The sequence below is a fragment of the Taudactylus pleione genome, unplaced genomic scaffold, assembly GCF_031769625.1.
Source record: "Taudactylus pleione unplaced genomic scaffold, aTauple2 ptg000431l, whole genome shotgun sequence".
NCBI classification, from domain to species: domain Eukaryota; kingdom Metazoa; phylum Chordata; class Amphibia; order Anura; family Myobatrachidae; genus Taudactylus; species Taudactylus pleione.
In genome coordinates this window covers 1,382,175-1,409,519 of record NW_028284833.1, presented here as the reverse complement: position 1 = coordinate 1,409,519, position 27,345 = coordinate 1,382,175, and the positions used below count along the sequence as shown (strand labels likewise).

The 27,345-nt window shown below is 41.0% G+C and overlaps 1 protein-coding gene across 1 annotated transcript in view; it reads right to left on the bottom strand.

Moving 5' to 3' along the window:
• The window catches only part of LOC148506001 (protocadherin alpha-C2-like), a 90,899-nt gene that overhangs the window by 32,593 nt on the left and 30,961 nt on the right, over positions 1-27,345 (bottom strand). Inside the window, exon 2 of the mRNA XM_088447439.1 lies at positions 14,603-14,661. Coding sequence (XP_088303565.1) covers positions 14,603-14,661 — 59 coding nt within the window. The remainder of the gene's footprint in view (positions 1-14,602; positions 14,662-27,345) is intronic.

The following is a 27,345-nucleotide window of genomic DNA, read 5'->3' as shown; positions in this document are numbered from 1 at the left end:
CTGCATTACCATATCTGCAAGGATCACAATTGCAAAGCTGCCTGCATGCAAACATTATATATCTATAGCCTGTTCGCAGCTTTGCAATTACAATCCTTGCAGAATCAGGCCCTGTGTACGCAACCACTTCAGCGACACGCCTATGACACTCCCATAATATGCCCACAAAATGGACCATTTTAATGCACCTGAATAACCACCTCACAGTAACCGCCTAGGAAAGCCCAGCACATTTCCTGTACATTTCTTTTACTGCGTGTCTCAATTGCAAATGCAAATGCATACACAGGGCCTGATTTAGGGATGTACGCCTTCCTGATAGTTAACGCACATCTCTGATTGTTGGAGGACTGTGCAAGCGCAGGATGTGTACTGTGCATGTGCAGCTCTCCATCTGCGAGTCCGCGCAGTGTCTCCCAGCTGCAGCCTGATTGAAGAGATAGGAAGGAATTCCTTTACTTTCAAAGATGAGAGGTTCCTGTTTTTAACCATAATTGTGAAGTATTTAACAGTTATACTTAAGAATTTACTAGGGGCTGATTAGGTGTAGCCTAGTGAAGTAGGGAAATTTAAATTGTGTATTGTTAGAAAGTTTGTGATACAGAAGAGGTGCAGTGATTGAAAAGCAAAGGTCAGTAAAACCATTTCAGTAGCGCACGAAGAGGGGTTTCTGAGTACCCAGAAAGCCCCCTGACAGATGAGACTAGCGAGCGCCATATTATTAAGCCCTCGTGGCAAAATGTCGCAATTTGCGGATCAATAGGGAGGAAGTGGAGCCAATATGATATAATTCCATGCGAATCGCATCATTTGGCCCCGCCCCCTCCCAATTGACCCGCAGATCATGCTATTTTGTCGATAGGGGGCGGGGCTTAATGACAGTGCCAGGTCCTATCCCTATCTCTACAACCCGCAGCAGCTGCCAGGTAAGTGTGTGTGCAATGTACTTGTGTGTGTGTGTGTGTGATTTATGTGTGACATATGTATGTGTGTGCATATCATGTGTATATATAATATATATATGCTTGTGTGTGTATACTGTATGCATATATATATATATATATACTGGAATAAAGGTTAAAGAGACATGCGCCTGATAGTGTATTATTTATTAAAGTAGCAACCAGCGCACAAAACAAAATGTGCGTACCAAAAAAATACATACTTTAAAGCTTATCTGAATTCCAAAATTCAGGGTTCACACTGGGTGGGATGAACTCAAGATGTCATCAGCTGGATCACCTTAAAAAGAGCTCATTCAAGCCCATAAGGGAGAGGAATAATATAGTGTAGTATTTCCTTATTATGTATTACGGCAAATATACTAAGGGCTGCGTACCAGATAATGATATATTTACAACCTGTCGTATGTCTTTCCAACGATCTCCTAGTATCTCTTTTTAGCAATTCTTAGAAATGTTCTAATTCTTTTATGACAAAAGTCACAACCATCTGTGGTGCACTGAGGCCCTGATTCAGAGCCAGACGCTCTAACAGAGCGCTCGCTCTGAATCAGGGCCGTCCCTCTGTTTTTTTGAGCGGCCTCCCGGCCGCTCGCATAGCTGTGGTTTGCCACCCACAGCTATAGCAGAGCAGCCAAAAAGATGGTCGCGATGGTCTTGACCATCACAACCATCAGGCTTGCGATGAGACCCTTGTGGTAGGGTCTTGTTGCCGCAAGCCCTGGAGTGCTTTCGGTTCTATCAGAGCCGAAAGCACTCCCACTGATATCACTTGTGATGTCAGTGGGGCCCATGGGAACGCCTCCATCTGGCCAGCCACGCCCCTGGCACGCCCACCAAAGGGTGCGTGCTGTCACTCACCATCGACAGCACGCCACCTTTGTAGTGAGACGTATAGCAACGGCCTCGCGCATGCACACGATGGAGCCGGCTCCCTTGTGCGCATGCGCACTTGGCCAACATTGACCCGCTTGTGAACGCTCACCGCTCGTGGGCAGGTCTGAATCAGGCCCTGAGTGTCTTTGTATGCAGTTTCAATGCGAATAAGATTCTGTACTAAGTGAAATGCTCACTACGCTACCTTTGTCGGAATGTCTCAGTCATACCAGGTGCCTTGCTCCATATGGCATTATGTTGCAAGGTATATGAGGACACATCTATACATCAGAGCATTGCAACAGACAGTATAAAGACCTCAGACCCTATTGTGATTGTGACACACAGTAGCTAGCTACTACTGTATATTTGACAACATTTTAAGATTTTGCTGCTGAGCAAGTACATATGCTTATATACATGACCCAGTCTACTCTATGCAAACCTTGGTATGCTACAATCCCCATCCATCAGGTTATGTTTAATGAACTTCCTTTTGCTATATTGAAGTAGAGTATTTAAATGCAAAAAATTAATTAAAAGTTAATGGACAAATAGAAACATTTGCCTATAGGATGCTAGATTTATTTGCACAAACCATATAGGGCAATTTATTAAAATTAGAGATGAGCGGGTCCAGTTCTCCAAGAGCCGGACCCACCCGAACATAAGGGATCAGAGTAGGATCCGAGTCAGGCTTGGGTTTTCCCGTGTAACTCAGAATCCAAAATGAGGCAAAACATCATCATCCCGCTGTCGGATTCTCGTGGTTTCTGGATTCTATAAAGTTCCCGGTGATCAGCGCCATTCTCACTCCGTTTGTGGAGAGTGTACAGACCAGACGTGCTCTGGGCCTGATTCAGAGCCGAACACTCTGCTCCATGAAAATGGAGCGTCCTCCTGGACGCTCGCATAGCTGTGGGTGACCACTCACAGCTTATGCGAGCGTCCATGATGATGGTCACGATGGTCAAGACCATCACGACCATCGGGCTTGCGATGGAGACCCTGCGGTAGGGTCTTGTTGCCGCAAGCCCTGGAGTTATTTTGGCTCTATCAGAGCCAAAATCCCTCCCACTGACATCACTAGTGATGTCAGTGGAACCGGCTTCAGATGGTAGGCCAATCAACATCGACAGCACGCCCGCTTTGGTGCGAGACCCGGAGCGACGGAGAGCCCGTCGCTATCTGGGTCTCGCGCATGTGCACGACAGAGCTCCCTCCATCGTGCGCATGCGCAGTGGGGCAACATCGACCCGCTTGCGAGCGTCCTGCGCTCGCGAGCGGGTCTGAATGACCCCCTCTGTTCTTCTCTCTTGTTCAATGTTGAGGTTGTTCAAGGGTGCAGTGTTGTCAGGCTGGGGCTGTAGTACATAATGTGGGGGGTGCTGCTGTGTCACTGTTGTCCTGTCAATCAAAGGGCTCTGGGCCTGATTCAGAGCCGGACTCTCTGAAAGAGCGCTCGCTCTGAATCAGGGCATTTTTTTTTCGGTGCGGCGTCCGGGCCGCTTGCATAGGTGTGGGTGACCACCCACAGCTATTGTGAGTGGCCAGGTGATGGTCACGATGGTTTCCACCATCGCGACCATCGGGGCTTGTGATGAGACCCTTGTGGTAGGGTCTCATTCCCGCAAGCCCCAGTGAGCTTCTGGCTCTTAATAGAGTGATGTCAGTGGGGCCACCCCAAAACGGCAGGCGTTCCGTCGGGAACACCTCCGTGCCCGCCTCCAAAATGGTGCAAGCTGACAATCAAAATTGACAGCCGCCCCTTTTTGGTGCGAGACCCAGAGTGAGGGAGTGCCCGTCGCTAGCCGGGTCTCGCGCATGCACACGTTGGAGCCGGCTCCGGCATGCGCATGTGCAGTGGCCAAACATCGACCCGCTCGTGAGCGCATAGTGCTTGCGAACGGGTCTGAATCAGGTCCTCTGTTCTTCTCTGTTGTTCAAGGGTGCAGTGTTGTAGTTGTTCAAGAGTGCAGTGTAATTGGACTGAGACTGCAGTACATAAAGTGGGGGGTGCTGTGTCACTGTTGTCCTGTTAATCAAGGGGCATGGGCTGCAATTCATAAAGTTAAAATTAATAATTATCATTCAACCAAACATTATTTATTATTGTGCGGTGACACTGCTGGCCAGACCACAGTTTATCATCCACGTATTTGTGACTCTGCAGGTGGTCTGCCCAAACTATGCAGGGGTGCTTTGTTGTCCATAAAGGGGTGCTGTGTTATTCATCAAGGGGCTGCTGCCTCATCCAGGGATGCTCTTCCCCAATGTAAAAAAAATATTGTTCGATGACACTGCTGGCCAGACCACAGTTTATCATCCATGTATTTGTAACTCTGCAGGAGGTCCGTCACACTCCGCAGGGGTGCTTTGTAGTCCATAAAGGGGTTCTGTGTTGTTCATCAAGGGGCTGCTGCCAGCCAGACCACAGTTTATAATCCACATATTTGTGACTCTGCAGGTGGTCTGTCCGAATTCCGCAAGGGTGCTTTGTTGTCCATAATGGGGTGCTGTGTTGTTCATCAAGGGGCTGCTGCCTCGTCCAGGGGTGCTCTTCCCCAGTGTAAAAAAAATGAAAAAAATATTTTTTTCAGGTTTTTTTTGTGTGTTCTAGCTACGTTATCATTATTCAGTGACACTGCCGGCAAGACCCACAGTTTATCATCCATGCGCAGTGTGTTATTCTGATTCATAAAAAAATCTTGCAACACTGTAAGTGGTAGCGCAGTGTGTTATTCTTATTCATAAAAAATATTGTGACACTGTAGGTCATCGATACAGCAGTGTAATATTTAAAATGAGTACAAACTGACATGTGTGCTGTACCCCACTTCAATCATGTTTGTTGATATGGAGATCGATCAGTTGAGAGGAGAACAGGAACCATATACTAGTGCTGGAGCTGCTGCCAGTGTTACCAGTCATAATGATACTAGTCCATCTACATCATCTACTAAAGCCTCTGTCCAAGGGCATACAGGGCTTAAGTCAGAACATCTAAAATCAAAGAACCAATATTTTACAGTGGCAAGGAAAACAACGTGAAAGGGAAAGTTAGCTGCATAAAGACATAAAATTGGCAATATGCCTTTCACCACATGAAGTGGCAAGGAAAGGTAAAGGTCTTGGCCTTTATTTATGACTGGTGGTTTTGCCTCTTATTATGATGTAAGCCCTTCTCCCTGTAGACGTTTCAAAAAAATGAAAATCATTAAGGCATAGGAACCAACTGTGCACTCAGAAATGTCAGAAATCCCTGAGGAAAGTTTAAGTGTGACGGCGGGTGCCATGTGTGAGCCTGTCCTTTCTAATACTGTACTCGAAGAGGAGCCTCCTTCCACCACTTGTGCATCCTCTGCAAATGTGGGGATGAACAGCACAAGTCAACATGCTGACATAGAACTTAAGGATGCTTGTGTGCAAGTGCACCAGGGTGAAGAGGATATTTGTGTAGATGACACTAATAAGGATGTTGATGATGAGGATGTTGTTGATGAGGAAGTTGTTTGTGTAAATCAGTCCCCAGTAGAAACAGTTGTTGCTAATGATAAAGAAAAGCCCATTGTCATGCCTGGGCAAAAAACAAAAAAATCCACTTCTTATGTGTGGAATCATTTCTACAAAATCCAGACAAAAATTGTCAAGCCATCTGTACCCTTTGTCATGCCAGAGTAAGTAGAGGTAGGGACCCTAACCATTTAGGAACCTCCTCCCTGTTACATCATCTACAGTGCATACATCAAAAGTGTTTATAAAATTCAGAAACTTTGGCTAAAAAGTAACAACAAGCAGTCCAGCATCAGCTAGCTCCCATCTCTGCTAGATCCAAGCACCTGGCATCTTCACCACCAACACCTTCATCAACAATATCCTCAACCATGATCGGAAGTAGCCCTGCATCCAATCTGATAAGGCTAACTCTGTCCTCTCCTATCCTGGATTCCTCAGGAGAATCCTTGAGCGCTAAGACTGCTGCTGCTGCTGGGAGTGGATCTTCATCCCAGAAGGGGACCAGGAAGACTACTAGTAGTAGTTCTAAAAACAATTGACTGTTAATCAATCCTTTGCAAGGGGGAGCAAGTATGACAGCAGTCACCCAGTTGCATAGTGGATCACTGACACCATAACATCTATGCTGGTATTATATGTGCATCCAATATCCATCTTTAGTGCAGTGGGTTTTAGACAGTTAATTGAGGTCCTCTGTCCCCACTATCAAATCCCATCTAGGTTCCACTTCACTATATAAGCAATTCCCAGCCTGTACAGGGACATTAAAAAAAAATCTTAATTAGTGCCTTCCAAAATGCTGTTGTACCCACTGTCCATTTAACCACAGATATGTGGACAAGTGGAACAGGGCAAATGCAAGATTACATGACTGTAACAGCCCACTGGGTGGGTGTATTGCCTTCAGCGGCACCAACAGCAGAAGCAGCATCTAAGAAAAAGCAGCTTATTCAGAGGAAGGCTACTCTGTGTATAACTGGTTTCACTAAGAGGTATACTGCTGACAACCTCTTAGAAAAACTCAGGGAAGTCACAGTGTACACAGTTTAATACTACTATTTTAGTTTTATTTGGGACATTTAGGAACTGAGCACTATAACATTTTAAATATTTATTTATTTTTCATATTATTTTGGTTTTGGATTTTGCTATGTTTATTATACCACATCTGTGGCTATTATATTAATAATAATAAAGGTTAAGTTTTCGATTACATTTTGTAGGGTCTAGTGCACTCATTCATGGGAATCTTTTTCTTTTTTCTGTTATTTATTACTTATGTATCTCAGAATGGCACCCCTTCCCTTGATAATATACTCTATATAGAGTTTAACACTAATAAGGGTGATCCTATATATATAGAATTCCTGGTGTGACCTTAATTCTCATTTCCCCATTCCTTGTTATTTAAGAGTTTGAAGCAAGAGGTAGTTACGAGGTGGAACTCCACCCTTTATATGCTTGAGCAGATGGAGGAACAGCAAATAGCCATCCAAAGCTACACAATGATGTATGACATAGGAAGAGGAGGGGGACTGTACCTCAGTGGAAAATACTTTGTGTTGTGCAGAGTTCTGAAACCCTTGAAGTAGTCACCTGTGAAGTGAGTTCAGACACTACCATCTTGAGTCAGGTATTTTCCCTCATTAGACTGTTAAAAAAAGCAGCTTGAGAAACTGAAGGAGGAGCTGAAATGAAGTGATTCTGCTAAGTATGTAGGACTTGTAGATCAAGTCCTTTATTTGCTTCGCCGGGATCCAAGGGTTATCAAGATCTTCCAATCGGAGTAATAAATTTTGGCAACCATGCTCAATCCTAGGTTAAGTCATACATTGTGTCTTTCTTCCCAATGATCACAGATCTGAAGAGATGCAAAGAGCTGTTGGTAAGCAAATTGTCAGCTCAAGTGGCACGTGATGCAGCGATGGCACGTGATGCTCCTCCTTCAGTTTCTCCAGCAAGTGTGGCTGCCAGGAAAAAAATTTACTTTCCTAAAAAAATACCCACTGGTAATGCAGATGAGTCAACACAACAAAGTTTTGACATCTGGTCAGGTCTGAAAGAATTGCCAACAATTAATGAGACCTCTACTGTGACTCCATCTGATATGGTCACTATTCAAAGAATGGTTGAGGACTATTTTAATGATAGCATCCAAATAGGCATGTCAGACAGTCCGTTTCACTACTAGCAGGAAAAAAAGGCAATTTGGAGGCCCTTGCACAAACTGGCTTTGCTTTACTTGAGCTGCCCACCCTCCAGTGTGTACTCAGAAAGAGTTTTCAGCACAGACAGGAACCTTGTCAGCGATAGGCATAGGAGGCTACTTCCTCAAAATGTGGAAAAGATGATGTTCATCAAAATGAACTACAAATTTCATGAGGAAGAGCTTTACTGCCAATTACATCCAAAAATTATAGAGGCACCTGAGGCTGTAATGGTAGATTCCAGCAGGGATGAATTATTATTGTGTGAAGATTATGTACACACTGATGTGGGTGAGGATTTGGATGATGATGGTGACATCTTGCCTCTGTAAAGTGTGTTTGTGTACAGAGAGATCATTGCCAGCAATTTCAGCTTCCCATTGGTAGCTTGTTTTGTGGGGGCCCAAGCACACAAATTGCTTCAGCCACAATTGGCAGTTCCTGTTGCTGAATTGATTGGTTTGTTAAACTGTGCATGTCCTATATACAACAAAAGGGTGGGTGTATGGGCCCAAAGACAATTCCATCTTGCACCTCTTTTCTTTGCATTATGTGCTGTTTGAGTCATTGATACCTGACATTTTTAATTTTATAGTTTATGAAACTACCATCCTGTCTGCCACTGCTGTGTTGCAATAGTTTAATAGATGTCCTATATTTTTTCAAACTGCCGTGCTTGTGTACCACTGCTCTGATGCTTACTTTTTTATAGTTTCATACTGTATTTATTTCAACTAAAATCACAAATATGTAGGTGTATTTGGAAAATACTCTTATGCCATATTTCAACCTTGATTAGTAGATACCAACCTGGTGGGCTTGGTTTTCCTTGATCATAACAGCCATGTTTGGTCAGATGCAACTCAAACACCAAATGGAAAGGCTATTTTGTGAGGTATTTGGAGATGTTCTCTCTCCTCCCCTCCCAGCCTTTCCATTCATAATCCCAGAAGTAAAAATGATAAGATATGTTTAGTACCAGACTTTAAAAATCCTTCTGACCTCTTCCTGTTCAGAGTTTCTATTTTGTGTGCTGCCACAGACAGCATCTCCTGCATGCCCCTTTCATTTAAAAAAAAAATACTGGACCATGACAAGAGCCTTAACTGGGGAAGGACTGATGTGAATGAGTGAAATATTCTTTGAAAATGACTCCCCATCTCCCTCCCTCATAAATTTGCTTTGGAATCTAAAACTTAAATTAAATTTACTATGAATCAACCCTTCCCTTCCCTGCCTTCAACTACATACATACTCCATCTCCCTCAGGCCTCTTGATTAATGAAAACATATGTTTCCTTTTGTGCCAAGTTTGAAGTTGAACTGCCACTGCTGCCATTTACAGATGTGTCTACATACATCTATCCTTCATGCGCTACAAGTGGCGCCACACATAATGCGGGAGCTCCGCATGCCTCAGTAGCATTGAGTGTCTTTCATGTAACTTTTTACCTTCAAATATATCTTATTCACACAGTGATGTTAATAGATAGCACAAGCAGCTTCTGCTGATTAAAATGATATGCAGCATGCCTATGCTCTCTGTGCATCTGCCGGGATATCTGCATGTTAAATGCTATGTTACATTGTCAGTGGCTGTAACACTGTAACATAGCGTTTCACATGTACATACACCCACAGACACACACAGAATGTAGACATGCTACATATAATTTTAATCAGCAGAAGCTGCTTGTGCTAGCTATTCACATCACTCTAAATAAGACGCATTTGAAGGTAAAAGTTTGCACAAAAAGACACTCACTGCTACCGAGTCATGCCACGACGTGGCACAATTAGAAGGGCTGTTTAACGCGCAAAGAGGCTAGATGTATGAGGACACATCTGTAGCTTAGTCAGCCAACTAGCTTGATGCAAATCATGGGCCTAACTGGCTGAATACAATATTGTGAGCTGTGAGGTGGTCAAAATTGACTGGAAATGAGTGGAAATTAATGTTATTGAGGTTAATAATACTGTAGGAGAAAAACAGGCCCAAATTATGTGATTTTAGCTGTTTTTATGATTTTTTTGAAAAAATGCAGATCCAAAACAAAATCCAAAACCAAAACATGCAAGGGCAGTTTTGCCAAAACCAAATTCAGATCCAAAACACGAAGGAGATACCAAAACCAAAACATGGGGGTCAGCACACATCCCTACTTAAAATAATTTTTTTTTTAATGAACTTTAAACAGAACTTGCTTTATTAATATGCAATTAACTCAAAAATCGCCATGTAAAATATCTCAATCCTAAAGGATCATCTGTTGACCTATCCTCTCTATCTTACTACCCCCTTATTTCACTACTCAATTTTGCTTCCAAACTACTTAAGTGGTTGTGTGCAACCAGCAATTTAAATTTCTCCTCTCTTACTTCAGTCTCTGCGATCAGGCATTCCACTTAGATTGCCCATGCAATAGTCATCAACAACCTCCTTAGTGCAAATTCTATGGGTCAATCACTTATCCTTCTGGACCTTTCTACAACTTTGACACTGTTGTTGACACCCTCTCCTACTCCACAATAATTTCCTCCACTCCCCTTTGTGACACAGTTTATTCTTTACTCACTTCCTATGAATCCAATCAATGCCACTACCAGAGGCTCAAGCTCTCCTCCTTTTCCGCCATCTGTTGAGGTCCAACAAGGTTCTGTCCTTGCTTCACTGCTACTGTATGCCTCTTTGCTTGGATTTATTTTAGACTCCAAAACCTTCTCTGTTGACACCCAAATATACTTACTCTAACTTGCCATTTTTTACTTCCTGCTACCTCCACATGAATATCTGACTGCTACATAATGTCCCTCATTCCTTAAACTACATAAAAAGCCTTTAACAATATCATAATTTCATATGGTACATTTCATGCCTCATATGTAAATAATCTTCTTTGGTTCCTCTAATGTCTGAGCTGTGCCTTGTCTAATCTCTGATAACCCCCTCTCACTTTCACTTACATGACTCCTCACATGCCACTAACAGCCTATGATATGACCTCCTAAACCTGATTAACTTCCCCTCTTTATAAGAATTTACCCTACTAATATCTATAACTCATACACTGCTGCATTCTATACTGTCCCAATCTCTGTTCTTGTTACAGCTTTGACCTTTTTTCACTAGAGTTTAGGAGGTAAATTTACTAAAATGGGAGTTCTATTAAGAAGTGATGTTGCCCATAGCAACCAATCCGATTCTACTTCTCATTTATCTACCACCTTCTAGAAGATAATACCTGGAATCTGATTGGTTTCTATGGGCAACATCACTTCTTACTAGAACTCCCATCTTTGTAAATTTAGCCCTAGCTGTCTAATTACTGTAGCAAATCCTTTCCTCCCCTTTCATACAGTATCTTCATTTATTTTTGTCTACCTTTTATGCCTGCTTTATGCATACTACACTTTCTCCCCATGGTCAGGCTCTGTCATGCCATTAACAACACACATCATTTGCCAGCCAGTGGGAGTGAGGATTTGTGTTTTAAAATTTGAAATATGTAAAATATTTAAAACAAAATCTCCTACTAGAGTTATCTGATGTGATGTTTGAAGATCTCTGCTAGAGACAGCTGTTAGTTAATGCCTGGCAAAAATCTGTGCAGAGATGTATTACTATACCAATGTGCATGTTGTTTTGTATCTGATTCTGTGGATATAAAAAGAATGATGTGAAATCGTTTGTACGCTGAAAGACAGCAGAAATCACCAATGTATTTTATTTTACTGTACTAACAAAGCCATCCAGAAAAAAAGCTCTACAACTTGTGGATATCCAGATATTTTCTATTTTGTAAGTACACCTACAATATAGGGCCGTATTCAATTAGAAGCGAAAAGCCATTTTCGCATGGTTTTTAGCGATAATTTTGCTTTTTTTTCACTCCGTATTCAATTCCATTCCGTTTTCGCCTACGCGGAAAGTCTAGGGACTGAAATAGGCAATACTTTTTCTCCACAGAATAGTAGGAGAAAAAAAGTGTAAAATCTATATTTCGGGGTGCAGATGTTGGGAAACCACTGTACACCCTTAGTACACCCCCCCAATGAACAATTCCCCCAAAATAAAAAATTCCAGGAACCCCCCAAAAAATCACCTAGAAATTTCGGGCGAAAATGACCAAAGTGGGGGGACAACTTAAAAAATTTGCAAAATAAGCTTCTGGGGGTGCTCTAAGAAGGGGCCAAATGTTTTGGGGATTGCAGGTGCTTGTATGACGGAGGAATTTCACTTTCTAAAACTTCACTTTAGAGACATTAAAATTTGCTAGTACCCATTTTCAAGCACCCCAAATTTGATGGGACTACTTAATTTCACCAAAAAATACTGCTTAATGCCATTCTTCACCACTTTTGCAAAGACACTAATAGCAAGGAATTTAAACTACTTCAGTACCCCAATACATTTTCTTAGGGCTATTGGAACACTTCTACATTGATCCCCAATGTTAGTGCATCTCTTTTGGGGGAGGGGGGGTAAGGCTGGTTTTCCCAAGTCTGACAATACTTTCCACCTGATCTGCATTCGCCACTTGAAGGCGGGGATGCGCACGATAACTTTCTGCCTCCAAAACACACAATGTCGGCGGAAAGTCAGGCAGGCAAAACTTTTCCGCGGGTGCAAAACTAATTGAATACCGCCCACAGTTAGAGAAATAGGCCTGCAGCGCTCTAGGGCACTGGAGTGTAAGAGGTCAAAATATGAAAACAAGCTATTACAAAAAATAAAAGCAAACATTGAAATGAGAAAAAGTAATCAAAACAAAAAATTTTGTGAAATTGTAAATAAAAATTCAACAATACTTGCAATTAATCAAAAATTATCTATGCGCAAAATTAGTATGTGTGCATTCAATGATTATATCTTATCATATTAATTTGAGAGATTAAATTAGCCACAGTAATTTACCGCGGACTAATTGATCGCCAAGGGATATTCAATTAGCCCCACTTTGTGGGGATTAAGACCCAAAAAGAAATCCCCGATAAGTGTGCCGTTATCGGGTGATAACAGCCACTTAACACCCGAATCCATTAACTTTTCACAGATTCCGGGGGTTAAAGCCTGAGTTAACACAAGTTAGCCCATTCATTTAACAGGTATTAACACAGTTGTCGGGAGAAAAGGGTAGCCTAATTGAATAGCCTCAGGTGATAAAACCTGAGGCTACCTCCCTTTTTCTCCCCCAATAATTTATCAGGACTAATTGAATTCATTATGCTATATTGCGGATATGAGTGCCCTGTATGTGCAATATAGGGGTTAATGAGCACAGACTATTGACTCTTGAATCTGTGCGTAGGGTGTTCTTCGAGGGTTGATAGATGTGGTCTAATGACTCTGCATGTAATATCTGTAGGCAGGGTGTTCTCAAGGAGTCTAATGTACTGCCATGTTGCAACATCCTGGATGGCAGGAGAAACACACAGTCTGATATGTTAGTAAGTAATCTCCACTGCCACAGTTCTGTCCATATCCAATAAGTTACTCTCTCGTATTCCATAACATCACTATCTCTCCACCTTTATTACAGAATGCACAGCATCAGGTCCTGGATGCTCCTGTGCCATGCATTTTTCTGCAGAATGTGTGTGTTTATGTGAGAGGATATGGGGTGTCTTTGAGAGGTTTATTGCAAAAAGGACAGCACTCTGAGTTAGGTACAATTCTGTTTATTAGGTACAGTGAAATGTAGTACAAACCCAGTGGCAAATGTAGGATTTCTAGAGGGGGGTTTCCAAATGCCTGATTTTAGAGCGAGTATGGCTTGTCAATGAAGAGGACAGAATTACTACTTAAACAGCTTTAATAAGCGTCATACATACGTATTGTGTATAATAATTCCAGCATATACAGGACCAGTAATCACAGTAAGCCATTAGATGCGGCAGTAGGGCCATCGTTCCTGAGCAGAATATATTTATTTTAGATGTGGGCACCATTCCAGACTATTGGAGCAATGTGCTCGCCACATAGATGAGCGTGGCTACATCTGTACTTTTGATTTTTAGGTTTTTACAATTGTAATCTGTCTAATGTGTAAGTAATAATGTAGTTACCATGGCCTAGGTGCATAACCCTACATTTATCTACATTCAATTTCATCTTCCAAATTGCCATTTTGCCTAGATCTTTTATTCTCATGTTACATTTTTGTTTATAAGTCGTTTCCCCACAGACACATTTCACTTCCATCTCCATGAGTGCTTATTTTTATTTTAAACATTATTATGGTAATTGTTAGGATTACTGTAGAGACTGTAGTTGGTTTATTGCTCTGTTATAAGAGTTACCAAATACAGTTTTGGGTTTGAATCTCAATAACAGTCTTATTGGGAACGAAAAGTTAGAGTAGGGTAAGGTTGAGGCTTGTTTTGATATTTCTAAACTGTAAATAAAAGCACACCCTAAGTCATAATGAATAATTAAAAAAATTATGAAATTAATGTCGAATTTAATATCTAGCAGTTTACTGTTTTTGCATTAAATACAATTTAATTTGGGAACATGAAAAATGTGGGCAATCAGGAGGAAACAAATATCATGCAACACTCGGAGCATTCTATATAAATCGACAAAGGGGTAGATTTTCACACTGCAAACAGCCCTAGCATGCCACATCTTTGTTCAGGTTGACAGCGCTAGGGCAAAATAGTTCTATGTCAGAGAAATACAGTATGGAAAGCGTCTAAATGAGCAGGGTAGTATGAAGAAGTTTTCTGCTCTGTCATCCATTTCAACCTGCCATTTCATTTAGATTGAGAGTTCTGAGACATACAGTAACTAATTATATTTTATTGATTAGCATGTGCTAAGTACAAATTGTGCACATCAGCAACTAAAAGCATACCACAAACATATAAACAATTAAAACACTGTAGTACATCTATTCACGTCTAAAAGTATTATAGTATAATGTATATGAATGTTCATTTCTTACCACCAAATCCTTTATTGCAAGTTTGTGTTGTCTTTTGCTACAATTTGTTCTCTCTTAGTGTATTAAAATATTAAAAAATTAAATATGTACTCACCCCTGCATTGCAGCTCTAAGTGATGCAGAGTAACGCCAGTCTGGGTTAGGATGTTTTGGCTGAAGAAGCAAATAAGAACAAATGTTTAGTTCCAGTCAGAAATTTATTTTATGCAATCAATGTCAACATAAAGGATCAAACATTTGCACTGTGTTTGCCAATTTTTTTTCAAAAATGAAATAAAGAGCTAACTTTAACAATTAAAAATAATAGTAAATTTACCTTTATGCAAACTTTTAAAAGTTTGAAAATGTTTTTAAAAATAGTTTAAAAATTTGGATGAGATAGCAAACATTTAAACTATCCAATACATAAATGTATTCTTTAAATAATAGTTATAAGATAAATATAAAAAATATTATTAAAAAATAATCCTAATTATAAATCATAAGGACATGTTTTCCCATTAAAATAGTGTAGTCATCATGGGAAGGTCACCAACCAAGCTTCATTTCCAAAGATTTGAAGCAGCTTGAAGGTGTAACGCAACAATGGAACAAATAAAATAAATAAAAAAATGTCATTAAAAATGACTTGTTGTTTGACAAACCTGGAGTTTTTCTGCACCACTGTTGCCAATATATCTAATGCATTTATAAACTTTTATGTGTTATTAAATAATTATACCACTACAATGTGATTTTACCAACTAAACAGGATTTTTATCCTTGAAATGTTTTATACAGTATTTCAACATGATTGAGTTTTGTTTGTGCTCTTACCAAGTGTTTAAGACTGCAGCACCTTTTGAAGTGGTAACAGTATATTTAAACAATCCACTGTACATCTTTATGAAGACTGGACTATATACAGCAAGATCGACAATGTTGCCTTTTTATTGAAAGGTAACAGCTTCACAGTAAGTCCTTTCATTTGTCTAAACATAATATAGATAACATAATAGCATAAAAGCTAAAAATCTAGCAAAATTGTAAAACATTGTAACTGCAAAAAATTTTTTTTTAATTATTATTACTATTATGATTATTTACAACCACAACCAACTAGTTATCAATTTAAATGATTTTGTGCAAGTTAAATAATAAAATTACACTACTGACTAAAACCAGGATGACTTGTACTTCTCCAAGGCAGATCCTTGTTAATATTTTTAATATAAATAAATTCTCATGTGAATAGGTTGAAAGGCATGTGAGTGGCATGTGGGAAGGTATAAGGAGCAAGTGGAGAGTTGTGAGTGGCATATAGGAGCATGTAAGGATGTCTCAGTGGCATGTGGTATCATGTGGAGAGGTCTGAATGCATGTGTGGACATGTGAGTATTTCTGACTGGCATGTGGGAGCTTTGGGTGCCACGTGGGGGCATGTAGAGAGGTTTGAATGGCAAATGTGGACATGTGAGTAATTCTGAGTTGCATGTGGGAGGTCTTGGTGGCATGTGGGGGCATGTAGTGAGGTATGAATTGCATATGAATAATTCTGAGTGGCATGCGGGAGGTGTGGATAGCAAGTGGGGGCATCTGATTAACTTTGGCTGAATGGCATGTTGGGAATTTGGAGAGGTCTGAGTGATATGTGAGAGCATCTGATTGTCCTTGGTCATTTCCACAATTTTTCATCTCTTCATACCACTATTACGAATAGACCACAGCTCTAGATAGCACTTATGTGTTCATTTTATTTATATACACAGCTTCAGGTCCATTAACTAGACAATGAAAAGCCCTATCTTTTTAATTACTGTAATATTTTTTCTATGAATTTTTTTTATTATTATTAGTGGATTTTACTCTCTTGTCCACCAGTCCACCACAGAGGACACATTGTTTGACCTTCTCTGCGGATGTAGCTATTCCCCTTCCTCTGCTAACATAATAAAACACACCTGTACATTGCTGTGCTGCTCTTCTGTAAATACATTTAACTTTAATTGATACTGAAGACACTGAAGTTAGTAAAAAAAATAAGTAGATTTCAATGCATGCACTAAAATCGTTTATGACAGCTGAATTTAAACATAGCACATTCACAAAAATATCCTGGTGCATTGTACTCCACGGCCATTTCTAAATATAGACACACTGTAGGCCATGTCTGTGCACTGTAACATTTCTATCACATATCTGCTCGGAAAAGAGGCAGAATCCAGAAACATTGCTTAAGACTGTCTGTCTTGTGTTTTCTAAAGCGAATGAAGATTCTGATTGCCTTTATGCACAGTCCAAAGCACATACCGTACATTCTCAGAGAGGCTGCTGGAAACAACTGTTTTTTAACTCTTCAATTGTTTATTCTCTTGGGGTTTGGAAAATAGAATTTTTCAATGTGATGGGCATGCAATTTAAAAATCTGTATCTATAAAGAACAAACTTGTATTATTGTGTTATTATCTACAATATCTCATTTTTACAGACAATCTATATTTTATTCATTGGCTCGGGATGTTGTCTCTATTGGTGTATTGATCAACAGAACAACTTCTCTTGTTCTATACTATATACAATAGCGTAATGATTATAGAGCAGCTGTCAAAGTCTCTACAACATCTGCATTATCTTCATGCATTGTATTTGATGGCAGAGGAAATTTAAATTCCCTACTGTATTGCTTTGCAATCAAATTATATATTTCATGGCAAAATCATACATACTTTATTCTTAAAGATCCAAGTATTGTTCTTATTCAAAATTGGGCATGAGCACAAGTTGCAGCTTTTTTCCGCTACAACTTTCAATTTTTTTTAAGTACGCATGTTCATCTTTTCGCAATGCATGTCTTTGTTTTACTAGCGATGTGCGGTTTAGTTCTCCAGAAATCCAAATCCACCCAAATTTTGTGAATCTGGACAGATCCAAGTCATGGTTCTGATCTTCACATGGTTCGGAGTTTGGATTTTAAATCCAAATTTTGGGGTTTGGATTGCAAAAATGACATGATTTTAGGTGTTTATAAAAATGAGGGAGGTTTTGCAAAACCATAACATGAAGATGAATCCAGATCCAAAACCTAAACATAGGGGTCCACGCACATCTATATTATTTACATACAAGTTGGATTTGCACCACTTTATGATATGCTGAAAAGGATGTTAGGGGGGGGCGCATGTAGATGTAGCTAAAATACAGCATTGTGGGCATGCTGATGGAAATTGCAGCCAATATGGCAGGTGAAGAGTTACAGATGCAACTTTAATAATAATAATAATAATAATGATCAGTGGTGGATCCAGAGGTGGGGCTGCAGCGCAGTCTAAATTTCAAATAGGGGAACCACACCAACTGTCACCCCAAATGCTGCCAAATATAGATAGCTGGGACTAACTGGCAGTTGGTGTGACTCCCTTATATGAATTTTGGACTGTACTGCACTGATAACACTGTACAACAAATTAATACTTTTAATTTGTTTCCTTTCTAAAAATAGTCATACATTACTAATTTGAGGTCAATAAAAACTAAAATGATTTCAGAATGTTTTTACTAGCTCTGGGCCTGATTCAGACCCTTCTCGCGAGCGCTCGCAAGCGGGTTGATGTTGCCCAAGTGCGCATGCGCACGACGGAGGCGGCTCCGTCATGCGCATGCACGAGGCCCGAATAATGACGGCCAAGCCGTCATTATGGGGCTCGCACCAAAGGGGGCGTGCTGTCGATGGTGATTGACAGCACGCCCCCTTTGGTGGGCATGCCGGGGGCGTGGCTGCCCAGACGGAGGCGTTCCCATGGGAACACCTACCGTCTGGGATCGGCCCCACTGACATCACTAGTGATGTCAGTGGGAGTGCTTTTGGCTCTTATAGAGCCAAAAGCACTCCAGGGCTTGTGGCAGCGAGACCCTACCGCAAGGGTCTCGTCGCAAGCCCGATGGTTGCGATGTTCTTGACCATTGCGACCATCATTTTGGCCGCTCGCTATAGCTGTGGGTGGTCACCCACAGCTATGCGAGTGGCCGGGAGGCCGCTCCAAAAAGCAGGAGGGACGGCCCTGATTCAGAGCGAGCGCTCTGTCAGAGCGTCCGGCTCTGAATCAGGGCCTCTATTTGTTGAGCTACACTCCTTGCACTATACTGTATGTAAATTAGTAATATAGTCATAGTGAAAAGCTATTTTAAAATAATCTGATATTTTCTTGATAGAAAATAAATAACAGTTGTTTTAATTTAATCAATCACAAATAAGAACACAAAACGAAACAAACATACAGCATACGAAACATACAGCATACAAAACAAACATACAGCATACGAAACAAACATACAGCATAAGAAAGTACTATCTAATATAGTGGCCTATTCATGGGGGTGCTTTCTCTTTGCTTGTCGCTTGTACTCCTCTTCTGGGGCATCTCTTGTCACTGTCCAACAGTAGTGATCACCTACCCTGATATCTTTGTTCCATTGCTGAAATGTCTTGGTGGAATCGCTCACTATGCTTGTCACTCAGTGCACCACAGTTATCTTGTGTGGGTAATCCCGTGAATTGCATATGTTTGAATAGGGGAGGGGACAAATAACGGATTCATTTAATTGGGTCATTAGGACCCGTCCCCTCTGCGCAGAACGCAGATTGCTGGTAAGATTCTCTCCATTCTGCCCACTTCACTAGGAATACCCCTACATCGTCATCAATAGGCTATATCTCGGAACTCAGAGCTAAGTGAGAGTTTTAAATGTCATATTCATTCTTTGCATGCTGAAATCAATTAGAAGTAACTATATTCACATCGGAAACATTTTCATTGTTGTGCAGTGTAATAATAATAATAATAATAATAATAACAATAATAATAATAATAATAATAATAATAATAATAATAATAAATTACACTATGAATTGAGCACCCGCATGTCAGATCCCTGCCTGGAGGGATGTGACATGCGGGTGCTCAAACCTTAGTGCAAGTTATTATTATTATTATCCTCTATTTGTATGGCACCCCAAAGTACATAAACAGGAACAGTATGAACACACACACACACTAAAACCAAAATAAAACATGATTTATAGTTCAAAAGATTGCAGAGCAAGGACAAGGTTTATAAACATTGCTGCATCAGCAGTCATAGGACCTGATTCAGAGTTTCTATTGCTGCCACAGCATCTTAATATGCTAATGGAGACAGCCGCCAGGACTTGTACTGAGACACCCACTGGAGCCATCGAGGCTGTCTGCAACTATGTATACATATGTAACATCGGATGAAGATCATGACTCCCTTTATGGTCACTCAGGATAGCCTCCACGACTGAGATGCCGGAGCCACGCTAATTGAACACTGGATCACAGACACAGCCTAAAACACACGTTAAAATGGTTTGAACACTCCTCCGTTATAGCCGTCACTCCCCGTTACCTCCCACAAAATGTATGCTTCCTGTCAGTCATTTGCGAATGAATCCTCTATACAGCCGTAATCACAAGTCAATCCCTGTGTGTGCACATTGCAGCTGTGACACATGTGCACATAATCACTCATTGCATAAACGCCAGAATCAGGCCCATTGTTTACTACAAGACGGGATCTTTGTTTTCAACATCAGGCAAGAGGAACCTTTGTGCAAGAATTTGTTTCTCTGAATGAGGACAATGAATTAGTGCTGTCATGTGCCATTATTGAGCAGGAGAGTTTAGCATCAGTTCCACACAGGAGAGGCGGCTCAGAGTCTTCAGTCAGCTGGTACTGTCTGCATGTGCAATTGCTATACACCTAGGAGTTCCTTTAGTGCATGACAACAGTACTACAAATAATGGTAACATTCTAGACTGCCTTTTAGTGCCTGATACTAATATATAGTAAGCGATATAAGAGGATTGGACAATTGCTAGTGATGGCCAACTGATACTATTAACAACAGAGGGCCTGATTCAGAGGCGCACGCTATCTGCGTGCGCTCGCTCTGAATCAGGGTGTTCCTTTTTTTTCCCCCGGCCTCAAGGCCACCCACAGCTTGTGCGAGCGGCCTGGCAATGGTCTCGATTATCGCGACCATCGGCATTGCGAGGAGACCCTGTGGTAGGGTCTCAGCACTCACAATGCCGAGTGGACTTCTTGCTCTAATAGACAGCCGTCCCCATCTTGTAGTGAGACCCAGAGCAACGGAGCTGCCGTCGCTCACTGGGGCTCGTGCATGTGTACGCCAGAGGTGGCACATGCGCAAGAGCCAAACATCGACCCGCTTGCGAGCGCAATGCGCTTGTGAGCGGGTCTGAATCAGGCCCAGAGTTCCTAGTCTATAGTTATATCAACTTATTATATATCTATCGCTAGCACAGATTGCTATTACTTATGCAAATATGTGATCATAATTAAACAAAATCCCCATGCTTTATTATTAGATATGTGCGGGTCCGGGTCTCTGAAATCTGAACACACCATAATTTAGAGGTTCCGAATAGAATCGGGTTAAGGTTCGGATTCGCTTTTGTGACCTGGTTCAAACCCCGTCCCGGTTCCGATCTGTTCTAAACTGAGATTTAAAAGATGAATCTGGGTTTTGGATTCAGACCTTTTAGCTGTTTTCATCGATTTTTATTGATTTTTATAAATTTTTAATAGATTTTTATAATTTTTTATCCGAATCCAAAACCTGAGGGTGGTTTTGCAAAACCAAAACCAAAACACGAAGATGAATTCAGATTCAAAACAAAACACGGGGGTCCGTGCACATCATTATTTATTATGGTGACTGCAGAACCTCTGTTATTTTTAGCACCTATCGTACCACATGTACCCCATGTGTTTATTATTTATATTTTATCATTATCATTTATTGACATCATCAATGCAAGAGATAGGTGTGGCACCATGCACAAGGCCAGTAAAGGGTGGGGGGACAGGTGCTTTGGGCCAGCATTCACTTGAATAGGATAAGCTACATAGCAGTCTGTGCTCAGGGCACACAGTGACATTGGTGTGAGCTGTTGGTGAAGGTGCTGCTGCCATCAGTCTATATAGCGCTGCTGGTCACGTGGGCCACTCCAACGACAGCGCCACTATGCAAGCAATAGAAGTAGAACACTTCAAATAAAAAAAATGTTGGCAGAAGCGATTTCATCATGGCCAAAGCCGTGGGCAACAGTGGAATGGGATTGTAATGCCCCCGGTTCAAATCCTGACACTGTGAGCCTGACAGATGGAAATCCTGACAGCTTGAGGTAAATACCCTAACCCTCCCCTATCCCCCCTAACCCTAACCCTACTTTTCGGGTGCCTAACCCTAACCTCCCCCCAGGGGTGCCTAACCCTAACCCCCCCTTCCCCTAGCCTAACCCTAGCCATCTCAGGGGGGTGTCTAACCCTAAGTCCCTCTGGGTGCCCTAAACCTAACCCCCTCTCCCGCGGCTAACAGGACGGGTGCCCCATACTCACCTTGTTCGGGCCCGCGTTGTCCTGAATTCCGGCATCAGGATTATGACAGGCGTCGGTATCTCGAAGCCTGTCATAAATCCCTAGACGGCAATCTGCCGTTGGGATTGTGACCGGCGGCCATGTGGCTACCTGTCACATAACTACATACTGGCAACAACTATTATGAATATGTTTTTTATCATATGGCAGCAGTTTCTTGTTGCCATTAACAAGTTGCTATTGCTGTTACACTCAGCTGTTATGAACTAGAATTTTTATTTCAATTAGTATGTATATTTGAATTTGGTTCAGTACCAGGATATATACTGTTGTATTTACATATCATCCGGTTCATGTAAAAACAGTGTTGCCAGATACAGTAGACACATTTTTACCTATTTTCTGGTAAGGGGATTACTTTAATCTTATTTATATACTGTATCACTTCTGTAAAACTTCTGTTACTTTACATTATTGTATATTTGGCCTCTTCTTTTTCTCAGTATTGATTCCATAAGGTGTACAGCACAGGTTCTCAAACTCGGTCCTCAGGAACCCAAACAGTGCATGTTTTCCAGGTTTCCTCACAGAATCACAAGTGAGATATTAGCTCCACATGTGTATCTTTTAAAATGTGTCAGTGAGTAATGAATACACCTGTGCCCAGCTAGGTGAACTGCAAAATATAAACTGTGTGGGGTCCTAAGAACTGAGTTTGAGAACCGTTGGTGTACAGTATATGCAGGTGGAGGCATAATGTGAGTTAGGGGCACTGTGTGGCATACTGTGAACTAGGGCACTACTAAGGGACATAAAATGAGGTAGGACACTTCTATAAGGCATAAAATGAACTAGGGCACTACTATGAGGCATAAAATGAACTAGGACGCTACTGAGGCATAAAATGAACTAGGACGCTACTATGAGGCATAAAATGTACTAGGGCACTACTATGAGGCATAAAATAAAGTAGGGTGCTACTATGGGGCATATAATGAATTAGGGCACCACTATGAGGCATAAAATTAACTAGGGCACTACTATGAAGCATAACATGAACTAGGGCACTACTATGGGGCATAAAATGAACTAGGGCACTACTATGAGACATAAAATGAACTATGGCACTACTATGAGGCATACATGAACTAGGGCACTACTATGAGACATAAAATGAACTAGGACACTACTATGAGGCATAACATGAACTAGGACACTACTATGAGGCATAACATGAACTAGGGCACTACTATGGGGCATAAAATTAACTAGGGCACTACTATGAGGCATAAAATGAACAAGGGCACTACTATGGGGCATAAAATGAACTAGGTCATGACTATGAGGCATAAAATGAACTAGGGCACTACTATGGGACATAAAATGATCTAGGGCACTACTCTGAGGCATAAAATGAACTAGGGCACTACTATGGGTCATAAAATGAACTAGGGCACTACTATGAGGCATAACATGAACTAGGACACTACTATGAGACATAACATGAACTAGGGCACTACTATGAGACATAACATGAACTAGGGCACTACTATGAGGCATAAAATTACCTAGGGTACTACTTTAAGGCATAAAATGAACTAGGGCACTACTATGAGGCATAAAATGAACTAGGGCACTACTATGAGGCATACAATAAACTAGGGCTCTACTATGGGGCACAAAATTAATTAGGGAACCATAATGGGTCATAAAATGAACTACAGGTATGGCACTACTATGGAACATAAAATGAACTAGAGAAGGAACCATAATGGGGCATAAAATTAACGAATGCCGTGGAGAGAGGTGTCTCTCAAAAACCATTACGTCGGTTTCCATTTAATTTTGTTTTTTCATTTTTAAAGTAGTAATCAATGGATGTGGGGTTTTTGTATTTAATTGCATAAAGTTAGCATGTTCTCCCAGGTGCTCCAGTTTCCTACTACACCCCCAGAATATAATGAAAGGTTATTTGTCTAATTAAACATAATGTGTTTTATTGTGAGTTTTACAGAAAATATAGATTATAAGCTTCTCCAGAGACTGATGTGAATTATTAAATAGCCTCAGTGAAGCACTATGTAATATGTAGTTGCTATATTAAATAAATTATAATAAATAAGAAAAATACTTTTTTTGTAAGTGAAATGTGATGTTTGCATTTATTAACAAAGCTGTCAAGATACTATTATTCATTCTATAGTAGTGCAACTCTGTATTTATTACTAACAGTGTCAAGCAAAATCCCTATACTATCATGAGGAATAAGTAAATGATTTTGGAGTTGGTTACACCATGAAGACACATGTGACTTAATAGACACATGTAACTATGGGTTTTTTGTGAATCTTTTTTCATATGTTTGGAGTCCAAAAATTAGTTAATTTTCAATATGCTTTGTAAACACATGGGGCTAAATGTAATAGCCTGCGAGCCAGTGCTGCTGCGGGAATACATGAATGTATACCTGTATTTTTAAAGAGTAAACATATTAAAGGCTAAACCAGCTTGCTGCCTTTAACATGCTTTCGCTTTAAAAATATGGGCATACTCGCATTTATTCCCACAGCATCGCCGGCTCGCAGGCTGTTACATTTAGCACATGATGTCTGATGCTGAGTTGTAAAATGCGTTCACAAAAAAAAAAGTGGTTACAGTGTATGTGTATATATGCGCTAGAACCTAATGGCTAATTAACAGCAACCCACAGCCAGGGGCTGGCTAGCAACTTTCAGGGTTGGGGGGGCTGCAAACAAAAGCATGTGGTGTGTATATATGTGCTAGAACCTAATGGCTAATGAACAGCAACCCACAGCCAGGGGCAGGCTAGCAACTTTCAGGGTTGGGGGGGGTGCAAACAATAGCATGTGGTGTGTATATATGTGCTAGAACCTAATGGCTAATGAACAGCAACCCACAGCCAGGGGCTGGCTAGCAACTTTCAGGGTTGGGGGGGTGCAAACAAAAGCATGTGGTGTGTATATATGTGCTAGAACCTAATGGCTAATGAACAGCAACCCACAGCCAGCGGCAGTCTAGCAACTTTCAGGGTTGGGGGGGGTGCAAACAATAGCATGTGGTGTGTATATATGTGCTAGAACCTAATGGCTAATGAACAGCAACCCACAGCCAGGGGCTGGCTAGCAACTTTCAGGGTTGGGGGGGTGCAAACAAAAGCATGTGGTGTGTATATATGTGCTAGAACCTAATGGCTAATGAACAGCAACCCACAGCCAGGGGCTGGCTAGCAACTTTCAGGGTTGGGGGTGGAGGGCAAACAAAAGCATGTGGCCCTCTGCTTTTCTGCCAGAAAACTGCGAAGGAAAAATTAGTGTAAAAAAAGTTGTGTGGGTGTGATTTATCTAATGTGGGTGTGGTTTAAGAAACCATTTAAATATAGATATGATCTCCCACACATCTGATTAAAAGCTGTACCTCAAATTTGATCCTCCTTATCCCTCATTAAAATCAAAGCCCAGAGTCGACCGTCTCTACAAGTACAATTCCTTTATAAAAAATAATCAACCTATATTTGTCTCTCCCACACACACACACATGCAAAAACCTCCTTAATTAAAAATAACATTACAGATCCCCTTTCAAAAACATACCCAATATCTGCCCCTCCTCCCACATTAAAATTTTTACACCAAATCTGCCATCCCCTTTTTATATAAAGTTATGGCCCAAATCTGTATTCCTCCCTCCCTCATTGTAAATAGTGCCCAGACCTGACAAAAATGCTGCCCCAGCTTAATATATGAGACCTCAGATCTACAGTATGGGTGACCCAACCATAGAACATACTCATCCTGCTACCATCAGTCCCTTGTTGTCTCTTCCTGCAGCCTTCTTAACTCTGATTGGTGGATATCCCAGCCATCCAACAATCGGTGTGGGGAGACATCCCACCACTGTGACTGGTGTATGGCTAGAGCCATAAACCTATCAGTGTGTAGCCAAACACAGCCGGACACTGCAGGACAGGTATGTGAGAAGTTGGAAAAATGTAAGAATAAGGTATGTGCTGGTGACCCCAATACAGCTGCCTCTTATGTTCTCAAGTAGTACCCCCTACTACACAAAACAAGAATAAATTACAAACAGGCAGGGCTGCCCTCAGAAATCGTTGAACCCAGTACAAATGAAAAAGGCAGGGCCTGCCCATCCGTTTGGTTCCTCTCCCCAAATGCCTGGTGGATGCCAAGGTGTGGTATTAAGCTCTGGTACCTGGAGCTAGTACATGTAATGAGCTCCCACCACGGTAATGGCATATCCCACATGCCCCTCAGACCTCTCCTCACACCTGCCTACATGACATATGTATATATATAAATATATATTTATATATGTAGAATAGGCAGCATTATTCGACATGGACGTGACACAGCATGCAAATGGGTTGAGTGAAAGCTATTCAACGTTTGTGAATGGGCTCTTTGTTATAGTGTATGTACTATCTGTGATTGTTTGAAATTCAGATAAGTTGTGAGTGCAGAACTTCCATTGTTTATATACACATATATATATATACAGTCAGGTCCATAAATATTGGGACATTGACAGAATTTTCAGATTTTGGCCTCTATTCACAACCACAATGGTTTTGAAATGAAACAAACAAGATGTGCTTTAACTGCAGACTTTCAGATTTAATTTGAGGGTAATTACATCCAAATCGGGTGAACGGTGTAGGAATTACAATGGTTTCAATATGTGCCTCCCACTTTTTAAGGGGCCAAAAGTAATCTGACTATCAACTCAAAAGCTATTTCATGGACAGGTGTGGGCTATTCCCTCGTTATTTCATTATCAATTAAGCAGGTAAAAGGTCTGGAGTTGATTCTAGGTGTGACATTTGCATTTGGAATCAGTTGATGTCGACTCTCAATATGAGATCCAAAGAGCTGTCACTATCAGTGAAGCAAGCCATCATTAGGCTGAAAAATCAAAACAAACCCATCAGAGAGATAGCAAAAACATTAGGTGTGGCCAAATCAACTGTTTGGAACATTCTTAAAAAGAAAGAACGCACCGGAGAGCTCAGCAACACCAAAAGACCCAGAAGACCACGGAAAACAACTGTGGTGGATGACAGAAGAATTATTTCCCTGGTGAAGAAAAACCCCTTCACAACACTTGCCAAATCAAGAACACTCTCCAGGAGGTAGATGTATATGTGTCAAAGTCAACAATCAAGAGAAGACTTCACAAGAGTGAATATAGAGGGTTCACCACAAGATGCAAACCATTGGTGAGCCACAAAAACAGGAAGACCAGATTAGAGTTTGCCAAACAAAATCTAAAAAAAGCCATTACAGTTCTGGAACAACATCCTGTGGACAGATGAGACAAAGATCAACTTGTACCAGAGTGATGGGAAGAGAAGAGTATGGAGAAGGAAAGGAACTGCTCATGATCCAAAACATACCACCT